Source organism: Triturus cristatus, chromosome 3_2 (genome assembly GCF_964204655.1).
Source record: "Triturus cristatus chromosome 3_2, aTriCri1.1, whole genome shotgun sequence".
In the NCBI taxonomy this organism is placed as follows: Eukaryota; Metazoa; Chordata; class Amphibia; order Caudata; family Salamandridae; genus Triturus; species Triturus cristatus.
Window position 1 is genome coordinate 206,385,788 of NC_140584.1, and position 20,117 is coordinate 206,405,904.

The window sequence follows — 20,117 nt, forward strand, 5'->3', positions numbered from 1 at the left end:
TGGAGTGCTCTTTCTGCGACAGTCTGTGGGTTTTGGAAGAAAACAGGCAGTTCAATAGTTTGATTCATGTGGAACTGCGATATGACCTTGGGCATGAATTTGGGGTTGGTACGTAGTACGACCCTGTTGGCGTGAACCTGTATAAATGGCTCTTGAACGGTTAGTGCCAGGAGTTCACTAACTCTTCTTAAAGAAGTGATCGCCACTAGGAAAGCTACTTTCCAGGTAAGGAATTTAATCTCGCATGAGTGTAGAGGTTCAAAGGGTGGACCCATCAGGCGTGTGAGGACCAAGTTGAGGTTCCACATTGGAGCCGGTGGGTGGCTTGGAGGAATTACTCGTTTGAGTCCTTCCAAGAATGCTTTGATGGCAGGCACTTTGAATAAAGAGAGGTGCTGCCTGGTCTGTAGATAGGCTGATATTGCGGTCAAATGGACACGTATAGAGGTGTACGCCAGATTGCATCGGTATAGGTGTAAGAGGTAACAAATTATGTTTTGGATGGATGCGTCTAGCGGGTTAATGTCATTATTATTGCAGTAAATGACGAACCTTTTCCATTTGGCTGCATAGCAAGCTCTGGTAGTGGGTCTTTTAGCTTCCTTAATGATGTCCATACAGTCAGGTGGCAGGTTTAGGTAGCCAAACTCTAGGACTTCAGGAGCCAGATTGCCAGGTTCAGCTGTTGCGGATCTGGGTGCTGAATCTCTCCATGGTTCTGCGTCAAATGCGCGGGTTTGATCCGTAGCCTTTGATGCGGCACCACGGAAAGTTCGAGAAAAGTGGTGTACCATGGCTGGCGTGCCCACGTTGGAGCAACCAGGACGAGCGTCAGTGAGTGTTGTCTGTGTTTGCGCGCCACCAGCGGTATCAACAGCGCTGGGGGAAAAGCGTACGCAAATCTGCCGGACCAGTTCATCCATATCGCATTGCCCTGCGACTGTGGATGTGGGAACCTGGCGGCAAAGCTTTGGCATTTTGCGTTTTCGCTTGTGGCGAATAGGTCTATCTCTGGATGACCCCATTGCTGGAAGTACGGTTGGAGTACTGATGGGTGTAACTCCCACTCGTGCATCTGGTGGCTGTGTCTGCTGAGCAGATCCGCCATCTGGTTGTCTTTGCCGGGGAGGTGTTCTGCCATGAGGAACATGTTCCTCTGAATGGCCCACTTCCACATGCTCTGAGCCAGATGAGACAACTGTGGAGAGTGTGTTCCTCCCTGCTTCTGTATGTAGTACATGGCAGTCATGTTGTCCGTCCGGATCAACACGACTTTGTTGCACAAGTGTACTTTGAATGCTTTTATTGCCAGGAAGATTGCCATCAATTCCAGGAGGTTGATGTGCATCTTCTTTTGTTGTGTTGTCCATAGTCCCTGCACTGTGTAGTTGAGTACATGAGCTCCCCATCCCTGGAGAGACGCGTCCGCTGTCAGTATTATTTGTGGAACAGGCTCTTGGAACGGTCGGCCCTTGCAAAGGTTTTGTGGATTCCACCAATGCAGAGAGTTGTATGCCCGACCGCTCACCAACACTAGGTCTTTCAACTGTCCTTGAGCCTGAGTCCACTGACGTGCTAAGCACTCCTGAAGCGGGCGCATATGTAGTCTCGCGTGTGGGACTATGAAAATGCAGGAGGCCATCATGCCTATCAACTGCATGAACACTCGCGCGGGAAGGTGTTGTGGTTTGAACTTGGAAATCAGCATTTGCATGCTGTTGATTCTCACTAAATTTGGCTGAGCTGTGGCCGCCAGAGTGTCTATAGTCGCACCTAGGTACTGTTGTACGTGTGCGGGTTGGAGATGGGATTTTGGGTAATTTAGTGAGAATCCCAGACTGTGAAGGAGGTGAATGGTGCGGGACATGTGGCTGGCACATTGCTGGGCTGACTTTGCTTGAACAAGCCAGTCGTCCAGTTAAGGGTAGACGTGTATGTGCTGCCTCCGTAGATGTGCCGCCACAGTAGCTAGGCACTTTGTGAAAACTCTGGGTGCTGTTGTCACGCCGAAGGGAAGGACTTTGAATTGGTAGTGCTGCCCCTGAACGGTGAACCGGAGGTATTTTTTGTGTGAGGGGTGAATGGGTATGTGGAAATACGCATCTTTGAGGTCCAGTGTGGCCAGGAAGTCTCCCTGCTTGAGCAGCGGGAGGACTTGCTGTAAAGTGAGCATGTGAAAATGCTCGGAGAGAATGTAGCGGTTCAGGGGTCTGAGGTCTAGTATAGGTCTGAGTGACCCGTCCTTTTTCGGTATTAAAAAGTACAGGGAGTACACCCCCGTACCTTGCTCGTGGACGGGTACGACCTCTATTGCGCCTTTTAGTAGCATACTTAGCACTTCCTGCTGTAAGAGCGTTAAGTGCTCTGAGGACATAGGACGGTGTTTTGGAGGTATTGCGGGCGGAGTTGAGGTTAATTCTAGGCAGTAACCGTGTTTGACAATATCTGTGACCCACCTGTCCGTGGTGATGCAGTTCCACGTGGACAGGAACCTTTGTAGCCTTCCCCCGACAGGTGTTAAGTGGTCGGGAGGAAGGGAGAGGGCGTCACGGTTTGTTCTTGGGGGAGGACCTGGTGTTGCCGTATCCGCGTCCTCTGCCCTTTGTGCTTGAGCCACGATAACCACCCCGGGTGTTCTTATCGTAGGAGCTTTGTGTGTTACCCTTGTTGTAGGTCTGCTGTGACCCCTGTCCTCTACCTGTTCCTCTATTTCCGGGGCGACGAAAGGAGCCGCTCCGAAAGGACTGCGTTTGGAGAGCCCCCATGGACTTTGCAGTGTCTGTGTCCTTTTTTATTTTCTCTAGGGTGGTGTCAACCTCTGGCCCGAATAAGTAGTCGGGGTTGACAGGCTGGTTGAGGATGTTATTTTGTACCTCAGGTTTGAATCCGGAGATTCGCAACCAGGCGTGTCGTCGCAACATGACGCTAGTGTTTATGGCTCTGGCAGCTGTATCCGCGGCATCCAGTGCACACTTAATGGATGCGTTTGTGAGGAGTTGTCCCTCCCTGATGAGGATCTCTGCTCCTTCTTTGAATTGGTCAGGGAGATGTTGGAGTAATTGTTCTAATGTGTCGTAGTGTGCTCGATCGTAGCGAGCAAGGAGCGCCTGAGTATTGGCAATGCGCCATATGTTAGCTGCCTGGGCCGCAACCCGTCTGCCGGAGGTCTCTAACACCTTGGACTCTTTGTCCGGGGGAGGAGCGTCACCTGTTTGCGAGTGTGCCCGTTTGCGAGCATTCGCCACTACTATGGAATCCAGAGGTAACTGGCCTCTAATGTAGGTAGGATCCCCAGGCGCCGACCTGTATTTCTTGTCGATCCTGGGGTTTATTACTCTTGCCCTGGTGGGTTCCTTGAAGATGTCCTTTGCTGGTTTGAGGACACCCTTCAACATGGGTAGAGTTTTTATATTTCTTTCTGAGGATGCGAAAGTATCCATGAGAAAGTCGTCCTCGACGGTGTCAGAGTGGAGTTGCACACCATGATTGGCCGCAGCACGTTCAATGAGGGCGTTGAATGTGGCAGTGTCCTCTGTGGGAGACGTTTTTGCTCCATAGAGTTGCGGGTCCTGTGTATCCATAGGTGCACCCGAGTCTACAGGGTCATCCCAAGCCTGGTCAGGGTCCTGTTGGCCTTGAGGGTCCATCTCTCCGGGGTAGGGGACGTGGTCACCCATGTAGTCCTCCAAAACGTCTGTTTGAGTGTGTGGGAGAGAAGGACTGTGGATCTTGGTAAGAGGAATGGAGTGGTTCGTCAAGAACTGGTTCCAAAGCCACTGGCTGCTTTTTCTTAAGCGGGATCCGGTAGGAGTCCAAAGCTGTCTCGGAAGTTATTCTCCTCTTGTGGAGCATCATCCTGCCGGTGTCGGCGTCGATGATGTGTGATGGAGACGTCTCTGCAGGAGAGCGTTCGGCAGGCGTGATCGTGGTGTGGGTGACCCGTGTTCTGATGTGGAACAGTTTTGGGGCCGTGGATGGCGGCAGACCAAAAGTGATGTTGGCTGGTGCCGAAGAGGCTGGTGGAGCTTTTATCGGCTCGGAGCCTGGCGTGTCCTGGAGGACTGCTTTGTGTTTGCTGCGTTGCGCAGCAACGGGCCGCACCTGGAGCGCCATCGATTCCTTTGCGCCGACCGGTTCTGTAGAGGCGGGCGTGGACTTCTTCGGCGCCAGTGGGTCATCGAGTCGAGGAGCGGTAGTGGCCGTCGACGAGGGTGCCTTTGGTGGTGCTGTCGAAGCGGTGTGAGACACAGCAGGCAGTTTGACCTTTGGGGTCGGAGCCGATTGTTTCGGTGCCGGGAGCCGAGTAGGTTTGGTGGCACCGAAGGTCTTTTTCCGTGCGTCGGCGCAGACGTCGGCTGCTGCAAGCTCGGCACCGAAGTCTCGTTTGGTGCGGTCGGTGCCGACGGGTTTTGCTGGCGTCGAAGGTGTGGTGGGCCTCGATCCGACCAGCATTACTTTTGGCTTCGGTTTCTGGGGAACCAATACAGCTTCCGGTTTCGGTTTGGAAGAAGGGAAACCAGCCGTTTTGTGTAGTAATGGCTGCCGCTGAATGTGCGAGGCCGGGCCAGAGGGCGGGGCCGAAGAACTGCAGGATAGGTCTTGGGTAAGGCCCGAAGGCGATCCCTCGACCGGAGCCATAGACTGGTGCACTGGGATATCCTCAGTCTGTACGGGTAGGCCTTGCTCGTCACCGGAGCTACTCTCTTCGGCCCCTAAGGCCTCATTGTAGTCTCCTACCTCGGTGTCGGCTTCATCTCTGTGAAAGAGTCGCTCTTCGACGCCTTCCGATCCGGAGTTGTGTTCGGAAGCGGGGCTGGAGGGTAGGTTCTCCACGTCTTCGACATCTTCGTCCTCGGCGCTGAAGATGTTGGCCGGGGCCGGCGCCGCTTGCTGCGCTTCGAGTCACGCTGCTTGTCGATTCCGGAGGGTCTTCTTGGATCGGAATCGTGCACAGGCCATACGTGTAGACTCGTCGTGATCCGGTGAAAGGCATTTGTTGCACACCGGGTGGACGTCGACATGGGGATATTTCGCATTGCATACAGGACACCGCTTGAATGGTGTCCTCGATTCCATCGTCGATGACGGGTCGATGGTCGGGAAAGATGCGAAAAAGTTGGTTCTGGAAGTTAGTAAACTAACAAAGATACTATCGATACCGATCGAGAACAGTACCGACGCGAACTAAAGGCCTTTTGGCCTGGAAAAAGTTTTTCAAGATAAGCACATCCGAACCCAATGGCGGAAAAAAACAATCTGATGATGGAGAGGATGCCCATGCGCACTGTAGTCCAGGGGAGGAGTCACCTATCCCAGGATACTTCGAAGACTCTTCCAGGACAACAACGTGCAAACATCCGGACCCAACACTAGGCGGCGATCTATGCACAGATATGAATTCAGCAGCCCACATGCCTCGAACATACAGAAAGAATTAGTCTTGTGTAATCAGCATTATCACTGTCAGACAGCAGGAATGATCTTCAACTAGATACCCTGTGAATAGTGCACATGAATAACCCATAGAAGTGCTGATATGAAGCCGAAGTGTGCCTTTCAAACCCACCTAAGCTTGGTTTCCCAAATTAGGGTACATCAGTTGCAGATGAGGAAGAGACAGAAAAAAAAAAAAAATCCAACAAGAACCCCTTAAAATCATGGGCTTAGAGCCACTGAAAGTGGTAACCCACCCTAACCAATGCACAAATATTACACACGCATCAAAAACAAATACAGTTGCAGAGCACCGCCACCAGAGTAATATGCAGAACTGTTCACTTACATAGTGTACAAGCCGGTGAATCACTTTCTCGATGACTTGCTTTTTGTTTATCAGCTCCTCCTCAGAGTCGATTTCAGATTCAATTTCCTTCAAGTACCAATTAATGAGCTCAGTCCTTTTTAAAGAGTCATCATCCTCTTCTAGAACAGAAAAAAGAAATCATGAATACCTTGGTTGACTGGATCAGTCACAAATGTCTCTGTAAACAAATGTGTGCGAAGGCCAGTGCAGGAAGGAAAGTGTTACTTACCAGGAAGCATCTGTTTGGGCATGTAGTGCTGTAGATTAACATGCTTAGAATAATCCCGCCATCTAGTGTTGGCTTGGATGTGTGCAAGTTGTTTTTCTTCTAAGAAAGTCTTTCAAGCCATGAGGTATGGTGACTTTTCTTGATGGTAATGCGCATTGTCATAGGCTCCACTGTTAGATTGTTTTCCTGCAAGGCAGGTGAGGCTGGAATGTAGAGCGGGGTGTAATAAAGTGAGATGTCCATTACTGTGAAAGTTGTGATAATGTGCAAGATATGTAACCAGCACGTGACCAGGGAGGAGGGTGGGTGCATATGAATCTATATCACTACATGCCACAAACAGATACTTACTGATACGGAACATTTGCTGTTCGGGGTATGTGTGGCTGTAGATACACAAGCTTAGCACAGACTAAAGCAGTACTCCTTCAGATGCAGTGCGAATACATTTCTTAGAAATAATTACATAGCAGCATGGTCCACAATGGCTTGTTGACGGCCAGCACATCTACACAGTAATACTTTGAAAATGTATGTGGTGTAGACCATGAAGCTGCCTTACATATGTCAGCTCTAGGTATACTGCCTAAAAAGGGCAGGGATGCTCCTCTTTTACGAGGAGAGTGAGCTTTAGAAGGGATAGTTAAGAGTTATTTTTGCTTTAGTGTACCAGGTTTGCTTACCTTTAACAATCTAACATGCAATACTTGCTTTAGATATGGCCCAGACTATGTGGTTTTGAAAAAGCAACAAAGTTGTTGTATCTAAAGGTTTTGGTTTTGATGCAATACTTGAGGGCTCATTTAACACCCAAGTATGTAGGATCCTTTTTGCAACTGAATCAGGTTGGGGGAAACTAGTAACTCAATAGACTGATCAAGGTGAAATTGAGACACTACCCTTGGTAGAAATTTAGTATCGATACACAGGATCACTCCACTAGCAATATGCAGATGGAAGAAGGGTTCTTAAGTGAATGCCTGAAGTTCACGGACTGGTCCGAGTTAAGTGATTGCAATTACTAACTATATATGTTCCAGGATAAAAACTGGAGGGCGCATGAGTGGAGGAGCTCATTATCTGGTTAATACAATATAGAGATTCCAAGTGGGGGCGGGTGGTATTCTAGGAGGAATGACTTAAGACCTTCAAGGAAGGCCTTGATAACTGGAATTCTTAAGAAGAAGTGTGTTGTCTAATTTGTAGATATGCGGCAATGGCCACTAAACGTAGCCTAATAGATGTAAAAGCTAAACCAGAGGTATGTAAAAATAAAGACCATGTCTTGAACCCCTACAGGAGCAATGTGTTTGGAATGACAATGAACAAATCTATTCCATTTTGCAGCACAACAGGCACCAGTAGTGGGCTCTTTGGCTATATAAATCTGCCACAACCCTGTATGTACATTCTCAAACTCTAGAACTTCAGGAGCCAGATTCCAAGGTCGAGGGACATGGGGTCTGGGTGACTATTCTCCATGGTTCTGGGGAAAGCACCAAGTTCCAGGAGAATGGTTAACCATGGCTGCTGGGCTCACGTGGGAGCCACCAGGATGAGGGTGAGATGCCTGCCAAATTTTGCAGACAAGGAACAAAGTAGCGAGAGAGGTGGAAAAGCATAAGCAAATATCCCGGACCACCTCATCCATAGTATGTTGCCCCTGGTCTGTGGGAACCTGGGAGATGAAGTTTAGACATCTGGCATATTCTGCTGTGCCAAAAAGGTTTATATCTAGTTTACCCCCCATCGCTGAAAGAATAGGGAGGGGACTTGCGGGGTAGTTTTCACTCTAGGGACATGCTGGAGCCTCTTGCCGAGATTTGTGAACTTGTTGTCCACTCCTAGAAGGTATTCTGCCAACAGGCAAAGGTTGCACCAGAGGGCCCAACTCCAAATGTTTTGGGCTAGATGAGAAAGCTGAGGGGACATGATGCCCCGCTGCTTTTGGAGATAGACAACATGACTTCCTTGTATTGTCTGGATCAGGACTACCTTGCCAAGGAGGTGGGGAAGGAAGGCTTTGAGCGCTAGATGAACAGCTAGCAGCTCTAGGTGTCGGTTAGGGAGATGGCGGAGTGTCCAACATCCCTGGACAGTTAGATCTTAAGAATGTGTTCACCCTGAGGGAGGCGTCTGTTACGGTCCTCTTCGGGTCTAGGAAAGGCGGTCCATTGCAATGGTGGAATACCAACAGTGTCTTCAGAGAGCGGTAAGCTTGACGGCCTACCAACACTAGATCTTCCCATTGACCCTCTGCTTGATACCATTGGTGCGCTACGCATCAAACGCATGTTTAGTCAGTTACTTTGGCTATGTATGAAGCGATCAACTAGGAGATGCAAGATTGTCCCCATTGTTACATGCAGATTAGGATGAACTGGGGAATGAGTGCCTGGAAGGATTGAAATCAGGCAGCATTGGGGCAAGCCATCCCTCTTTGTGAGGGAAGGATGGCTCCAAGTATGGTTGAATTTGAAGTGGTTGAAGGTGGGATTTGACGGAGTTGATGGTAAAGCCTAGTTGATGAAGTAGGTTTATGGTGGCTTGAGTGTTGTAAGCACTTTTGAAGAGTCGCACTTTTGATGAGCCAGTCTAGATATGGAAAAGTGTGCATGTTTTGTCTGCGCATGTTAGCAGCTAATTCTGCTAGACTGGTGAAGTTTCTGGGGGTGGTTGTGAACCCATAGGAAAGCAGTGAACTGGATATGCTGGTCTTTGATTAAAAACCTGATATAGCAGCAATGTGATGGATGAATAGGAATGTAAAAGGAGTCTGAGGTAGAGTGCGGCCACGAAGTTATAGTAATCGGATGACAGCTTGAAGAGGGACCATATGAAAGTGTGGGTTTAGGGAATTTAGAAGTTTAGGGTTCTGAGATACAAGATTAGTCTCAATGACCTGTCCTTTTGGGAATAAAGAAGTTGAGTGAAAAAACTCCTGTGCCTTGCTGGTGTAAATAGTACTGGCTCTTTGACTCTTCCTTGACTCTTCCTTGAGTAACTGTATATACAGTAGTGAAAGTTTGTGCTTGCCAGGTGGACTGTTTGGAGGTGTGAAGTGAGCTCCAGACAAGAACCATGTTGGATAATATCCAACACTAATTGGTCAGAGGTGATGTTCTGCCAGGTGGGAAGAAAACCCTTGTATTAGACCCCCTACATGTGCTGGAGGTTCAGGGGGATAGTTAGTGAGTTAAAGTTGTGTCGCAGATGTTTTAAACAGCCTTTACATCTGCCTCTAGAATAGATGCCTCTGTAGCAGCATTGGTAGTATCCCCTAGGTGAGATAGTTTGCGCCTGGTGACTCTAAAGTGTCAAAAGGAGGTTTTGCTCCTCCACGGTAAGCAGGGCAACAAAAGGAAATGCACACATGGCAGTTTCGTTGTCTTTGGTCCTCTGGTAGATACTCTACTTGAGAAAACTAAAGAGGTGTTCCCAGTCACAGGGAAGTCCAAGGATGTTTTGCTGTACTTCAGGTTTGAAACCTGAGACTGTCAAGCACATCCTCTAAGGTGTTTTAAACTTTATCAGCAGTGTAAGTTGTATCGAGGGTGCAGCAAATACAAATATTTTCAATGTGTTTGCCGTCCGATACAATCTCATAAGTCAGCTTTTTGCATTACTCTGGGAGTTGCTGGAGGAGCCCCTTCATCTCATCCCAGTGGGCTCTGTCATAGCAGGAGACTAGGCCAAAAGAGTTGCCAATTCTCCAGAGGCTGGCAGACTGGGCAGCCACGCTCTTACCACCAGTGTATCTTCTTACTTTCTTTAACTAGAGGGGGTGCCTCAGAGGGCCTTGCTGTGGTGACTGCTAAAGTCGGGTGGTACTTGGCCTTTTAGGTTTGTAGGATTGGTAGGAGGATGGCTTATATATAAAAAAATTTTTTAAAAAGACTGGTGATCCGGGCCTTGAAGGGGTCCTTGAAAAACAGGTGTATGTCATAAAATGCGTCTGAGATTCTGCAGTTATTGCTCTGAGCACTGGCTAGAAGAAAAACTTTGAAGAAAAATAAGTCATCCTCCAGTGGTTTCGGTGTGGAGTTGAACCTTGTGATAAGTGGCCGCAGTACCTTTGTCATGATAGGTGGTATCGTCTGGAGGGGAAGGTTTGGCTGGCTACAGATCTGGGTCTATATCATAGGTGCCCCAAGGGTCATCTTGTTTACGGCACTTTAAATCTCTCAATCAGGGATTTATACAGCCAGTAAAACTACAACTTGTTCCTTAAGGTTTTCTCCTCCCACTTGCAAAGTTCAAAAGCAGTACAGGAAACTCCGGATTTTCAAGGGAGCCTTGATTACCATCAGTGGCAACCCTCGTAGAGAAAATGCAGACTGTGGAGACCAGAGTGGTGCAAAGGAACACTGCCAACAAGATCAGCACTCCTTTTCTTCCCCAAACACTGCTGCCAAATCTCTCAAGTTTGCCCTCCAGCAGTATGTTAAGCCCAGTAACCCCACGTGTCCCGGGACTTCCAAACAAGTTCTCAATACAATGGTTGTTTTCAAGTGTTAAATGGTATGGCCATGTCACAATTCATTGTGGGGTACAGAATGGTTGCTTTGTGTGTTAACCAGACCTCTGTTCCTCAATTAACTAAGACTTAATTGCAAATCAACTGAACAAGTGACTAACTACCCTATCAAGAGTCTTGAATATCTCCAACACAAGCTACCAAGACAAGCCACCAGAAATCATCATTTGCCAGTGAGGTTTACCTTCCATCTTTCGTAGGTGTTGAACGAGCAGATTGGAGATCCTTCTATATTCAGAGAACCCAAGCCTCAGGGAAGGTTTGGGGGCTGCGTCCTTCAGCTCCTCTTCAGCGTGACCATTAATTCCATTCACATGTCCATTAATGCCATTGGGTATTCCAGCATGACCTACACAAAGCAACAGCAATCCGAACTTTAATATCATAAGCTATTGCAATGATAAAGTGCATTACATACGTGCCCAAGAATAACTTACCATTTATTCCAGCATGGGCCTCATGCTCAGGTACCTCCTGCTCATCATCATCTTGGTCCAAGTTGACATCCGGTGTCTCCACCCTTATGACTGATTTGTTCAATAACCGAAATGCCTCTTTAACATGCTTTGGCTGAACCTAAGAATAAGATAACCGCACAATAACTGCCACCATCCTGTGGGACAACACACCGGCATTACAAGCATTTAAAATAAAAAGTAAAAAGGTAAATGGAAACTGCTTGATTAAGCAATTCCACCAGAAAGCAGTGTAGAGGTTAGGTTAAAATGTACACAGGATTGGATTATGGTTGGCAAAATGTTTAGTAGCTTGGATACTTAGAAGAATGATAAACACATTTTCCTGGAACATCATATGCTCAAAGTAACCAACTGGCCACTCAAAATCTACTGCAAGTTTTACCTCAATTCTTCTAAGGTGGATAATAGCATAAGCAGAAACTTTGGGTTTGCTTTTTGCATTTGTGATTTGGTGGATTCCCAAAAAACAGAGGGCTGAGGCATGAGCAGTAGGAATCTGGAAGAATATGGCGAGGAATCATTTATATTAAAGTGGAGGCCTGACGCTATTTAAAAGCTTATGAAAGAAAGTCCACCACACTAGTCTGAGCTTGGTGATGGATCTGTAAATGTCCCTAGTAGACATCTTCAAAAATAAGGTAGGTCCAGTGCTTTTGCATGGTGTTTTCCATGAACCTAGCAAGTGAATTTTCAGCGTGGCATTCAGGCCAGGGTTAAGCAATGGATTCCATGAAAAACTTCTTAATGGTAATATGGGTCAGCTCCGACAGTAATCTGCTTTACCCATTGTGGTGAAGCACAAACCTATTAACCTATAGGTTTTCTTCTCTACATTGATATGCACGCAAACTGTCCATGCATCTACACCAACTCTGCACAGAAATGTTTCTGCTAAAAAGCAGTGGACATGCCCAAGATAGTGTTAAAGTACCTCTCATCACCCCCTCACGCACCACACCTCACCTCTGTACACCAATGGATAGTCACCCATCACCACTCCCCAAATATCAACCTCCAGGGTTTAGCACAGAGTTTCATTGTGGTGGCATTTATCGTATTCTGAAGCTTCTACCGGTTCACAATACCAAGGTGAGATGTGCCTCTCGAGCCAGAGTTAAAGCCAAGGATACTGCTTCATGTATAGCTGCTCCTCTGTAAATTTCCTATTCATGTGGTGAGCATTCTCCCTTTCAAGCCTCCCCAAATCCCCCCAAGCTTGCTTTCACACGTGTCTAATGTTTAGAAGTCACAGGAAACTCTGGAAGAGCAAGAACAGACATTCAGGTGTGAAGAGCGCTGAAACCTATCCCAAATTCTTCCATGCTTCATATTCCAAAAGTGACCCAAAAACTAAGTCAGAATATAGATGGGAAAAAATAAAAGTCAGTTGAGGACCAACGTTCTGGGTAAATATATACTGCACAGACACTAGATTTGCCTGATCGCACATTGAAGTTCAGAGGAACTGAAATTAACTGATCACTTAGATCAGCACATGGCTACTGATCTAGAACTGCACATTGCTCATTTACTTGTAAACCATTCAAGTGAGTTCAACAGAAGCGATAACAGCAAGGAGATGGTGAGTGGAAGGGAGCATATAGTGATGGCTGTCAAAATGTGTCAAACTAATGTGGCTGCGGAGGATCATGTCTCACAGCCCTTTCTGCTTTCCACACTCAAATATCGGAGTGCCTTTCCTCACCAAGAGGTCAAAATCTGCATACAAATTGCCCCAATCAGGTGAAATTTACATATGTTGGTTATTGTTTGCGGTGGACAAATGGATGGGCTGACCGCGAGGGGATGAGTGGAGATGGATTGACGGCTGCTTTCATTGAGAAGATGGTCTGAGCGCACAAAGCTGTATGGACGGGTTGCTGGATGTACATGAGTGGGTGAATGCATCTGGTGGGTGTCTTAAGAGATACAGATGGACAAAATGAACAAACTCTTGGTGCATACAGTCAATATTGGCACCAACACCCCAGAAAGAGGTAGTCATCTCTATACAAAAGATACACTATAGCATGAAAGCTGTATAATGCATGCTGGCTGTTAGTTTATTAACAGACCGCTTATGGACAGTCCCCTTAATTAGCAGGAAGGTAGTCATCCTAACCACAGAGGACTGTCCTATTCCTTGGCTGATCTGTTACAAATACACTGCCATGAAAAAGGTCCTAGGTATCATACAAATGTGGATGTAACCTGTCAAATTGCACTGCTGTACGATAGGTTTTACTTTCCCAGTCATGGCTACTATACTATTGGCGATGCACATGTTAAAAACATGGCATAGTAGCAGACAACCTCGTTTTGAGCCCCCGAGAGACTATAGGTGCCTTGCTGAAGATAACATCCTGAACTTACTTTAGGGGTTAAGTTTGAGTTAAGATGTCCATTTTCAGATTCCCACCTGAACTCCATCTGCCACAATTTTTTTCCTGTTTTACAACATCTGTTTGCGTAGAGTGGTGGAGGCTACATTGAATGGTGGCTGAACCTACTCCATGCAAGGATTTTAACTTGAACATATTTGCAGGTTTGAGGTGATATTCTTTCAAAATTTAGGACAATTGCTTCAATTTCTTAGAACCATTTTTTTTGATCAGGGGGTCCACGAGGTATACATCATGCCTGACTTTCAGAAAATCCACGAAAGAGGTTCTAAATAAAGAGGATCAAAATGGAACTACAGGTTCCATTTTGAGGCTAGAGTCAAACTTAAGGTGCTGATCAGGACACAAAGCTCTACACAACAGGGGCCCAGGGAAAATTAAGTCGATTATCACCTTACACTCCTATGAGGTACTTGAGATCAAGTTCAGAAGGATTCCTAAAACCAACTAGGGCCACAAGGGAGAGGTGGGGAGGAAGATATTTTTTCCACCAAGTCCCCAAACTCTGGAACTCTGCCACTCAAATTTCGAATGCTAGACAAAGAACTGCAGTTTCGTAAAGTGATTAAAACATGGCTGTCCAAACAATATCTCTAAGATCTTCCCAGTCCCACCAAACTAGGTGTCTTAGCGCTGGGAAGCCATGCGCTCTACAAATTCATAGTAATAATAACTGATGACTTTGGTCATCTTTAATATTTGCCAGGAAGCGGTCATTCCTGGCCGTATGCTAGTTTTTGCATCAAATGATCGAGGCTTATGGCTGGATTGTCAAATCATACTGAAGACATTAGTACCGGCTTGTTTTGGTTTGTACATGCTTGAAAATTAAAGATGCACAAAAATGAAATAGTTGGGAGGGATGTTAGAACAGTCACACTTACATTTCAGGTGCCTCTTGTCATAAGACTCACCTGCCCCCAGGTTCATATGAATGTCAGCAGCCCTACATGCCAAGAACAGATGCATACTGGTAAGTAGCACATTCAGTTCGAGGCATGTGGGCTGCTGAATTCATATCTGTGCATAGAATACATAGCAGTACCCACTATTAGCGGCAGCCACCAGTGCCAGCTGCAGCGGTCTGAAAAAGAGTTTTGAGAACAGCCTGTCCTACAGCTGCCTGCTGTTTTGATTGCACATCTACACAGTAGTGTTTGGTAAATGTGTAGTGGACCAGGTGGCTGCTCTACATATATCATGCAAAGGAATGTTTCCCAGGAAAGCCATGGAGGCCCCTAACTTACGTGTTGAGTGGGCTCGTGGGGGAATCGTTAATGTGCGTTTAGCCTTTTGATAGCAAATTTGAATACATTTAACGATCCATCTGGCTATACCTGCTTTGGAGATGGCGTTACCTTTGTGGTGTGGGGCAAAGGCAACGGAAAGTTGTTTAGTTTTCCTGAAGATTTTAGTCCTGTCTATATAGTACATGAGGGCTCTTTACATCCAGTGTATGGAGTGCTCTTTCTGCGACAGTTTGTGGGTTTTGAAAGAAAACAGGCAGTTCAATAGTTTGAGTCATGTGGAACTGCGAGATCACTTTGGGCATGAATTTTGGGTTGGTACGTAGTACAACCCTGTTTGCGTGAACCTGTATGAATGGCTCTTGAATGGTTAGTGCCTGGAGTTCACTAACTCTCCTGGAAGAAGTGATCGCTACTAGGAAAGCTACTTTCCAGGTGAGGAACTGAATCTCGCATGAGTGTAGAGGTTCGAAGGGTGGACCCATCAGGCGTGTGAGGACCAAGTTGAGGTTCCACATTGGAGCTGGTGGGTGGCTTGGAGGAATTACTCGTTTGAGTCCTTCCAAGAATGCTTTGATGGCAGGCACTCTGAATAGAGAGAGGTGCTGCCTGGTCTGGAGATAGGCTGATATTGCGGTCAAATGGACACGTATTGAGGTGTATGCCAGATTGCATCGGTATAGGTGTAAGAGGTAACAAATTATGTTTTGGATGGATGCATCCAGCGGGTTAATGTCATTGCAATAAATTACGAACCTTTTCCATTTGGCTGCATAGCAAGCTCTGGTAGTGGGTCTTCTAGCTTCCTTAATGATGTCCATACAGTCAGGTGGCAGATTCAGGTAGCCAAACTCTAGGACTTCAGGAGCCAGATTGCCAGGTTCAGCTGTTGTGGATCTGGGTGCTGAATCTCTCCATGGTTCTGCGTCAAATGCGCGGGTTTGATCCGCAGCCTTTGATGCGGCACCACGGAAAGTTCGAGAAAGGTGGTGTACCATGGTTGGCGTGCCCAAGTTGGAGCAACCAGGACGAGTGTCAGTGAGTGTTGTCTGTGTTTGCGCGCCACCAGCGGTATCAACGGTGCTGGGGGAAAAGCGTACGCAAATCTGCCGGACCAGTTCATCCATATCGCATTGCCCTGCGACTGCGGATGTGGGAACCTGGCGGCAAAGCTTTGGCATTTTGCGTTTTCGCTTGTGGCTAATAGGTCTATGTCTGGATGACCCCACTGCTGGAAGTACGGTTGGAGTACTGATGGGTGTAACTCCCACTCGTGCATCTGGTGGCTGTGTCTGCTGAGCAGATCCGCCATCTGGTTGTCCTTGCCGGGGAGGTGTTCCGCCATGAGGAACACGTTTCTCTGAATGGTCCACTTCCACATGCTCTGAGCCAGATGAGACAACTGTGGAGAGTGTGTTCCTCCCTGCTTTTGTATGTAGTACATGGCGGTCATGTTGTCCGTCCGGATCAACACGACCTTGTTGCACAGATGTACTTTGAATGCCTTCATGGCTAGGAAGATTGCCATCAGTTCCAGAAGGTTGATGTGCATCTTCTTTTGTTGTGTTGTCCATAGTCCCTGCACTATGTAATTGAGTACATGAGCTCCCCATCCCTGGAGAGACGCGTCCGCTGTCAGTATTATTTGTGGAACAGGCTCTTGGAACGGTCGGCCCTTGCAAAGGTTTTGTGGGTTCCACCAATGCAGAGAGTTGTATGCCCGACCGCTCACCAACACTAGGTCTTTCAGTTGCCCATGAGCCTGATTCTATTGACGTGCTAAGCACTCCTGAAGCGGGCGTGTATGTAGTCTCGCGTGTGGGACTATGAAGATGCAGGAGGCCATCATGCCTATCAACTGCATGAACACTCGCGCAGGAAGGGAGTGTTGTGGTTTGAACTTGGAAATCAGCATTTGTATGCGGTTGATCCTCACTAAATTTGGCTGAGCTGTGGCTGCCAGAGTGTCTATGGTTGCACCTAGGTACTGTTGTACGTGTGCGGGTTGGAGATGTGATTTTGGGTAATTTAGTGAGAACCCCAAACTGTGAAGAAGGTGAATGGTGTGGGACATGTGGCTGGCACATTGCCGGGCTGACTTTGCCTGAACAAGCCAGTCGTCCAGGTAAGGGTAGACGTGAATGTGTTGCCTCCGTAGATGTGCAGCCACAGTAGCTAGGCACTTTGTGAGAATTCTGGGTGCTGTTGTCACGCCGAAGGGGAGAACCTTGAATTGGTAGTGCTGCCCTTGAATAGTGAACCTGAGATATTTTCTGTGTGAGGGGTATGTGGAAATATGCGTCAGATCTAGCGTGGCTAGGAAGTCTCCCTGTCTGAGCAGCGGGAGGACTTGTTGTAGGGTGAGCATGTGGAAATGCTCTGACAGAATGTAGCGGTTGAGGGGTCTCAGGTCTAGTATAGGTCTGAGTGACCCGTCCTTTTTTGGTATTAAGAAGTACAGGGAGTATATCCCCATGCCTTGCTCGTGGACAGGTACGACCTCTATTGCGCCTTTTTCCAGCATACTCAGTACTTCCTGCTGTAAGAGCGCTAAGTGCTCTGAGGACATAGGACGGTGTTTTGGCGGTATTGTGGGTGGAGTGGAGGTTAATTCTAGGCAGTAACCGTGTTTGATAATATCTTTGACCCACCTGTCCGTGGTGATGGAGTTCCACGTGGACAGGAACCGTTGTAGCCTTCCCGACAGGTGTTGTGGTCGGGAGGAAGGGAGAGGGCGTCACTGTTTGTTCTTGGGGGAAGACCTGGTATTGCCGTATCCGCGTCCTCTGCCCTTTGTGCTGGAGCCACGATACCCACCCGGGTGTTTTTATCGTAGGTACTTTGTGTGTTGCCCTTGTTGTAGGTTTGCTGTGACCCCTGTCCTCTGCCTGCTCCTCTATTCCCGGGGCGACGAAAGGAGCCACTCCGAAAGGTCTGTTTGGAGAGCCCCCATGGACTTTGCAGTGTCTGTGTCCTTTATTTTCTCTAGGGTGGCGTCAACTTCCGGCCCGAATAAGTAGTCTGGGTTGACCGGCTGATTGAGAATGTTATTTTGAACCTCAGGTTTGAATCCGGAGATTCGTAACCAGGCCTGTCGTCGTAGCATGACGCTGGTGTTTATTGCTCTGGCAGCTGTATCTGCGGCATCCAGTGCGCACTTAATGGATGCGTTTGTGAGGAGTTGTCCCTCCCTGATGAGGATCTCTGCTCACTCTTTGTATTGGTCAGGGAGATGTTGGAGTAGGGTTTCTAATGTGTCATAGTGTGCACGATCGTAGCGAGCTAGGAGCGCCTGTGTATTGGCAATACGCCATATGTTAGCTGCCTGGGCTGCAACCTGTTTGCCGGAGGTCTCTAGCACCTTGGACTCTTTGTCCGGGGGAGGAGCATCCCCAGTTGTTTGCGAGTGTGCCCGTTTGCGAGCATTTGCGACTACGATGGAATCTAGAGGCAACTGGCCTCTAATGTACGTAGGGTCCCCAGGCGCCGACCTATTTTTTTTGTCGATCCTGGGGTTTATCACTCTTGCCCTGGTGGGTTCTTTGAAAATGTCCTTTGCTGGTTTGAGGACACCTTTTAGCATGGGTAGAGTTTTGATATTCCTTTCTGAGGATGCGAAAGTACCCATTAGAAAGTCATCCTCGATTGTATCAGAGTGGAGTTGCACACCATGATTTTCCGCAGCACGTTCAATTAGGGCGTTGAATGCGGCAGTGTCCTCTGTGGGAGACGTTTTTACGCCATAGAGCTGCGTGTCCTGTGTATCCATAGGTGCACCTGTGTCTACAGGGTCATCCCAAACCTGGTCAGGGTCCTGTTGGCCCTCACGGTCCATCCCTCTTGGGTAGGGGACGTCGTCACCCATATAGTCCTCCAAAACGTCGGTTTCGGAGTGTGTCGGGGAGAAGGACTGTGGCTCTGGGTAGGAGGTATGGAGACGTTTGTAAAGAACTGGCTCCGAATCTGCTGGCAGCTTTTTCTTCAGCGGGATCCGGTAGGAGTCCAAAGCGTGTTCGGAAGATATTCTCCGCTTGTGGAGCATAATTCTGCCGGTGTCGGCATCGATGATGTGAGATGGTGACGTCTCCGTAGGAGAGCGTTCGGCAGGTGTGATCCTAGTTTGGGTGACACAAGTTCTTATGAGGTGTCGCCGGAGAAGCTTTTTGAGCTTTTTTCGGCTCTGGGCCCGACGTGTCCTGGAGGGCTGCCTTTTCTTTGATGCGTTGCAAGGACTCTGCAACTTGTCGCACCTGGAGTGCCGACGGTTGTTTGGCGCCGAGCGGTTCAGTAGAGGCAGGCGTGGGCTTCTTCGGGGCCACGGGGTCATCGAGTCGAGGAGAGGCGGTAGCCGTTGACGGCGTCGATGATTGTGCCTTAGGTGCTGCTTTCGAAGGGGTGTGCGACGCAGCGGCTATTTTGACCTTCGTGGCCGGAGCCAATTGTTTCGGTGCCTGGTGCAGAGGCGGTTTGTCGGTGCCGATGGCCTTTTTCCGTGTGTCGGCGCCGACGTCTGCTGCTTCGAGTTCGGCACTGAAGTCCCGTTTTGGTGCGGTCGGTGCAGACGGGTTTTGCTGGCGTCGAAGGTGTAGTGGCCTTCGATCCGACCAGTACCACTTTCAGTTTTGGTTTCTGTGGAACCGACACGACTTTTGGTTTCGATGAAGGGAAACCAGCCGGTTTGGGTCCTAATGGCTGTCGCTGAATGTCCGAGGCCGGGCCCGAGGGCGGGGCTGAAGAACTGCGAGATAGGTCTTGGGTAAGGCCCGCAGGCGATCCCTCGACCGGAGCCATAGACGGACGCACTGGGATATCCTCCGTCTGTACGGGTAGGCCTTGCTCATCACCGGAGCCACTTTCTTCGGCCCCTAAGGCCTCATCGTAGTCTCCTACCTCGGTGTAGTCTTCATCTCTGTGAAAGAGTTGTTCTTCGATGTCTTCCGATCCGGAATCGTGTTCGGAAGCGGGGCTGGAGGGCAGGTTCTCCACGCCTTCTACATCTTCGTCCTCGGCGCTGAAGATGTTAGTCGGTGCCGCTTGCTGCGCTTCAAGTCTCACCGCTCGTCGATTCCGAAGGGTCTTCTTGGATCGGAATTGGGCACAGGCCATACATGTGGATTCGTCGTGATCCGGTGAAAGGCATTTGTTGCACACCGGGTGGACGTCGATATGGGGATATTTCGCATTGCAAACAGGACACCGCTTGAATGGTGTCCTCGATTCCATCGTCGATGGTGTCGATGGTCGATGCGAAAAAGTTGTTTTTGAAGTTAATAAACTAACAAGTAACTGTCAATACCGATCGGGAACAGTACCGACGCGAACTAAAGGCCTTTTGGCCTGAAAAGAGTTTTTCCTAACTTGAGTCAAGATAAGCACATCCGAACCCAATGGCGGAAAAAAACAATCTGAGGATGGAGAGG

The 20,117-nt window shown here is 48.3% G+C and overlaps 1 protein-coding gene across 1 annotated transcript in view; it reads right to left on the reverse strand.

Moving 5' to 3' along the window:
* Nucleotides 1–20,117, reverse strand: part of MCM6 (minichromosome maintenance complex component 6) — an 89,188-nt gene that overhangs the window by 36,428 nt on the left and 32,643 nt on the right. The window contains exons 14-16 of the mRNA XM_085647531.1: nt 11,007–11,145; nt 10,754–10,918; nt 5,783–5,922 (exon numbers count right to left, since the gene is read on the reverse strand). Coding sequence (XP_085503657.1) covers nt 5,783–5,922; nt 10,754–10,918; nt 11,007–11,145 — 444 coding nt within the window. The remainder of the gene's footprint in view (nt 1–5,782; nt 5,923–10,753; nt 10,919–11,006; nt 11,146–20,117) is intronic.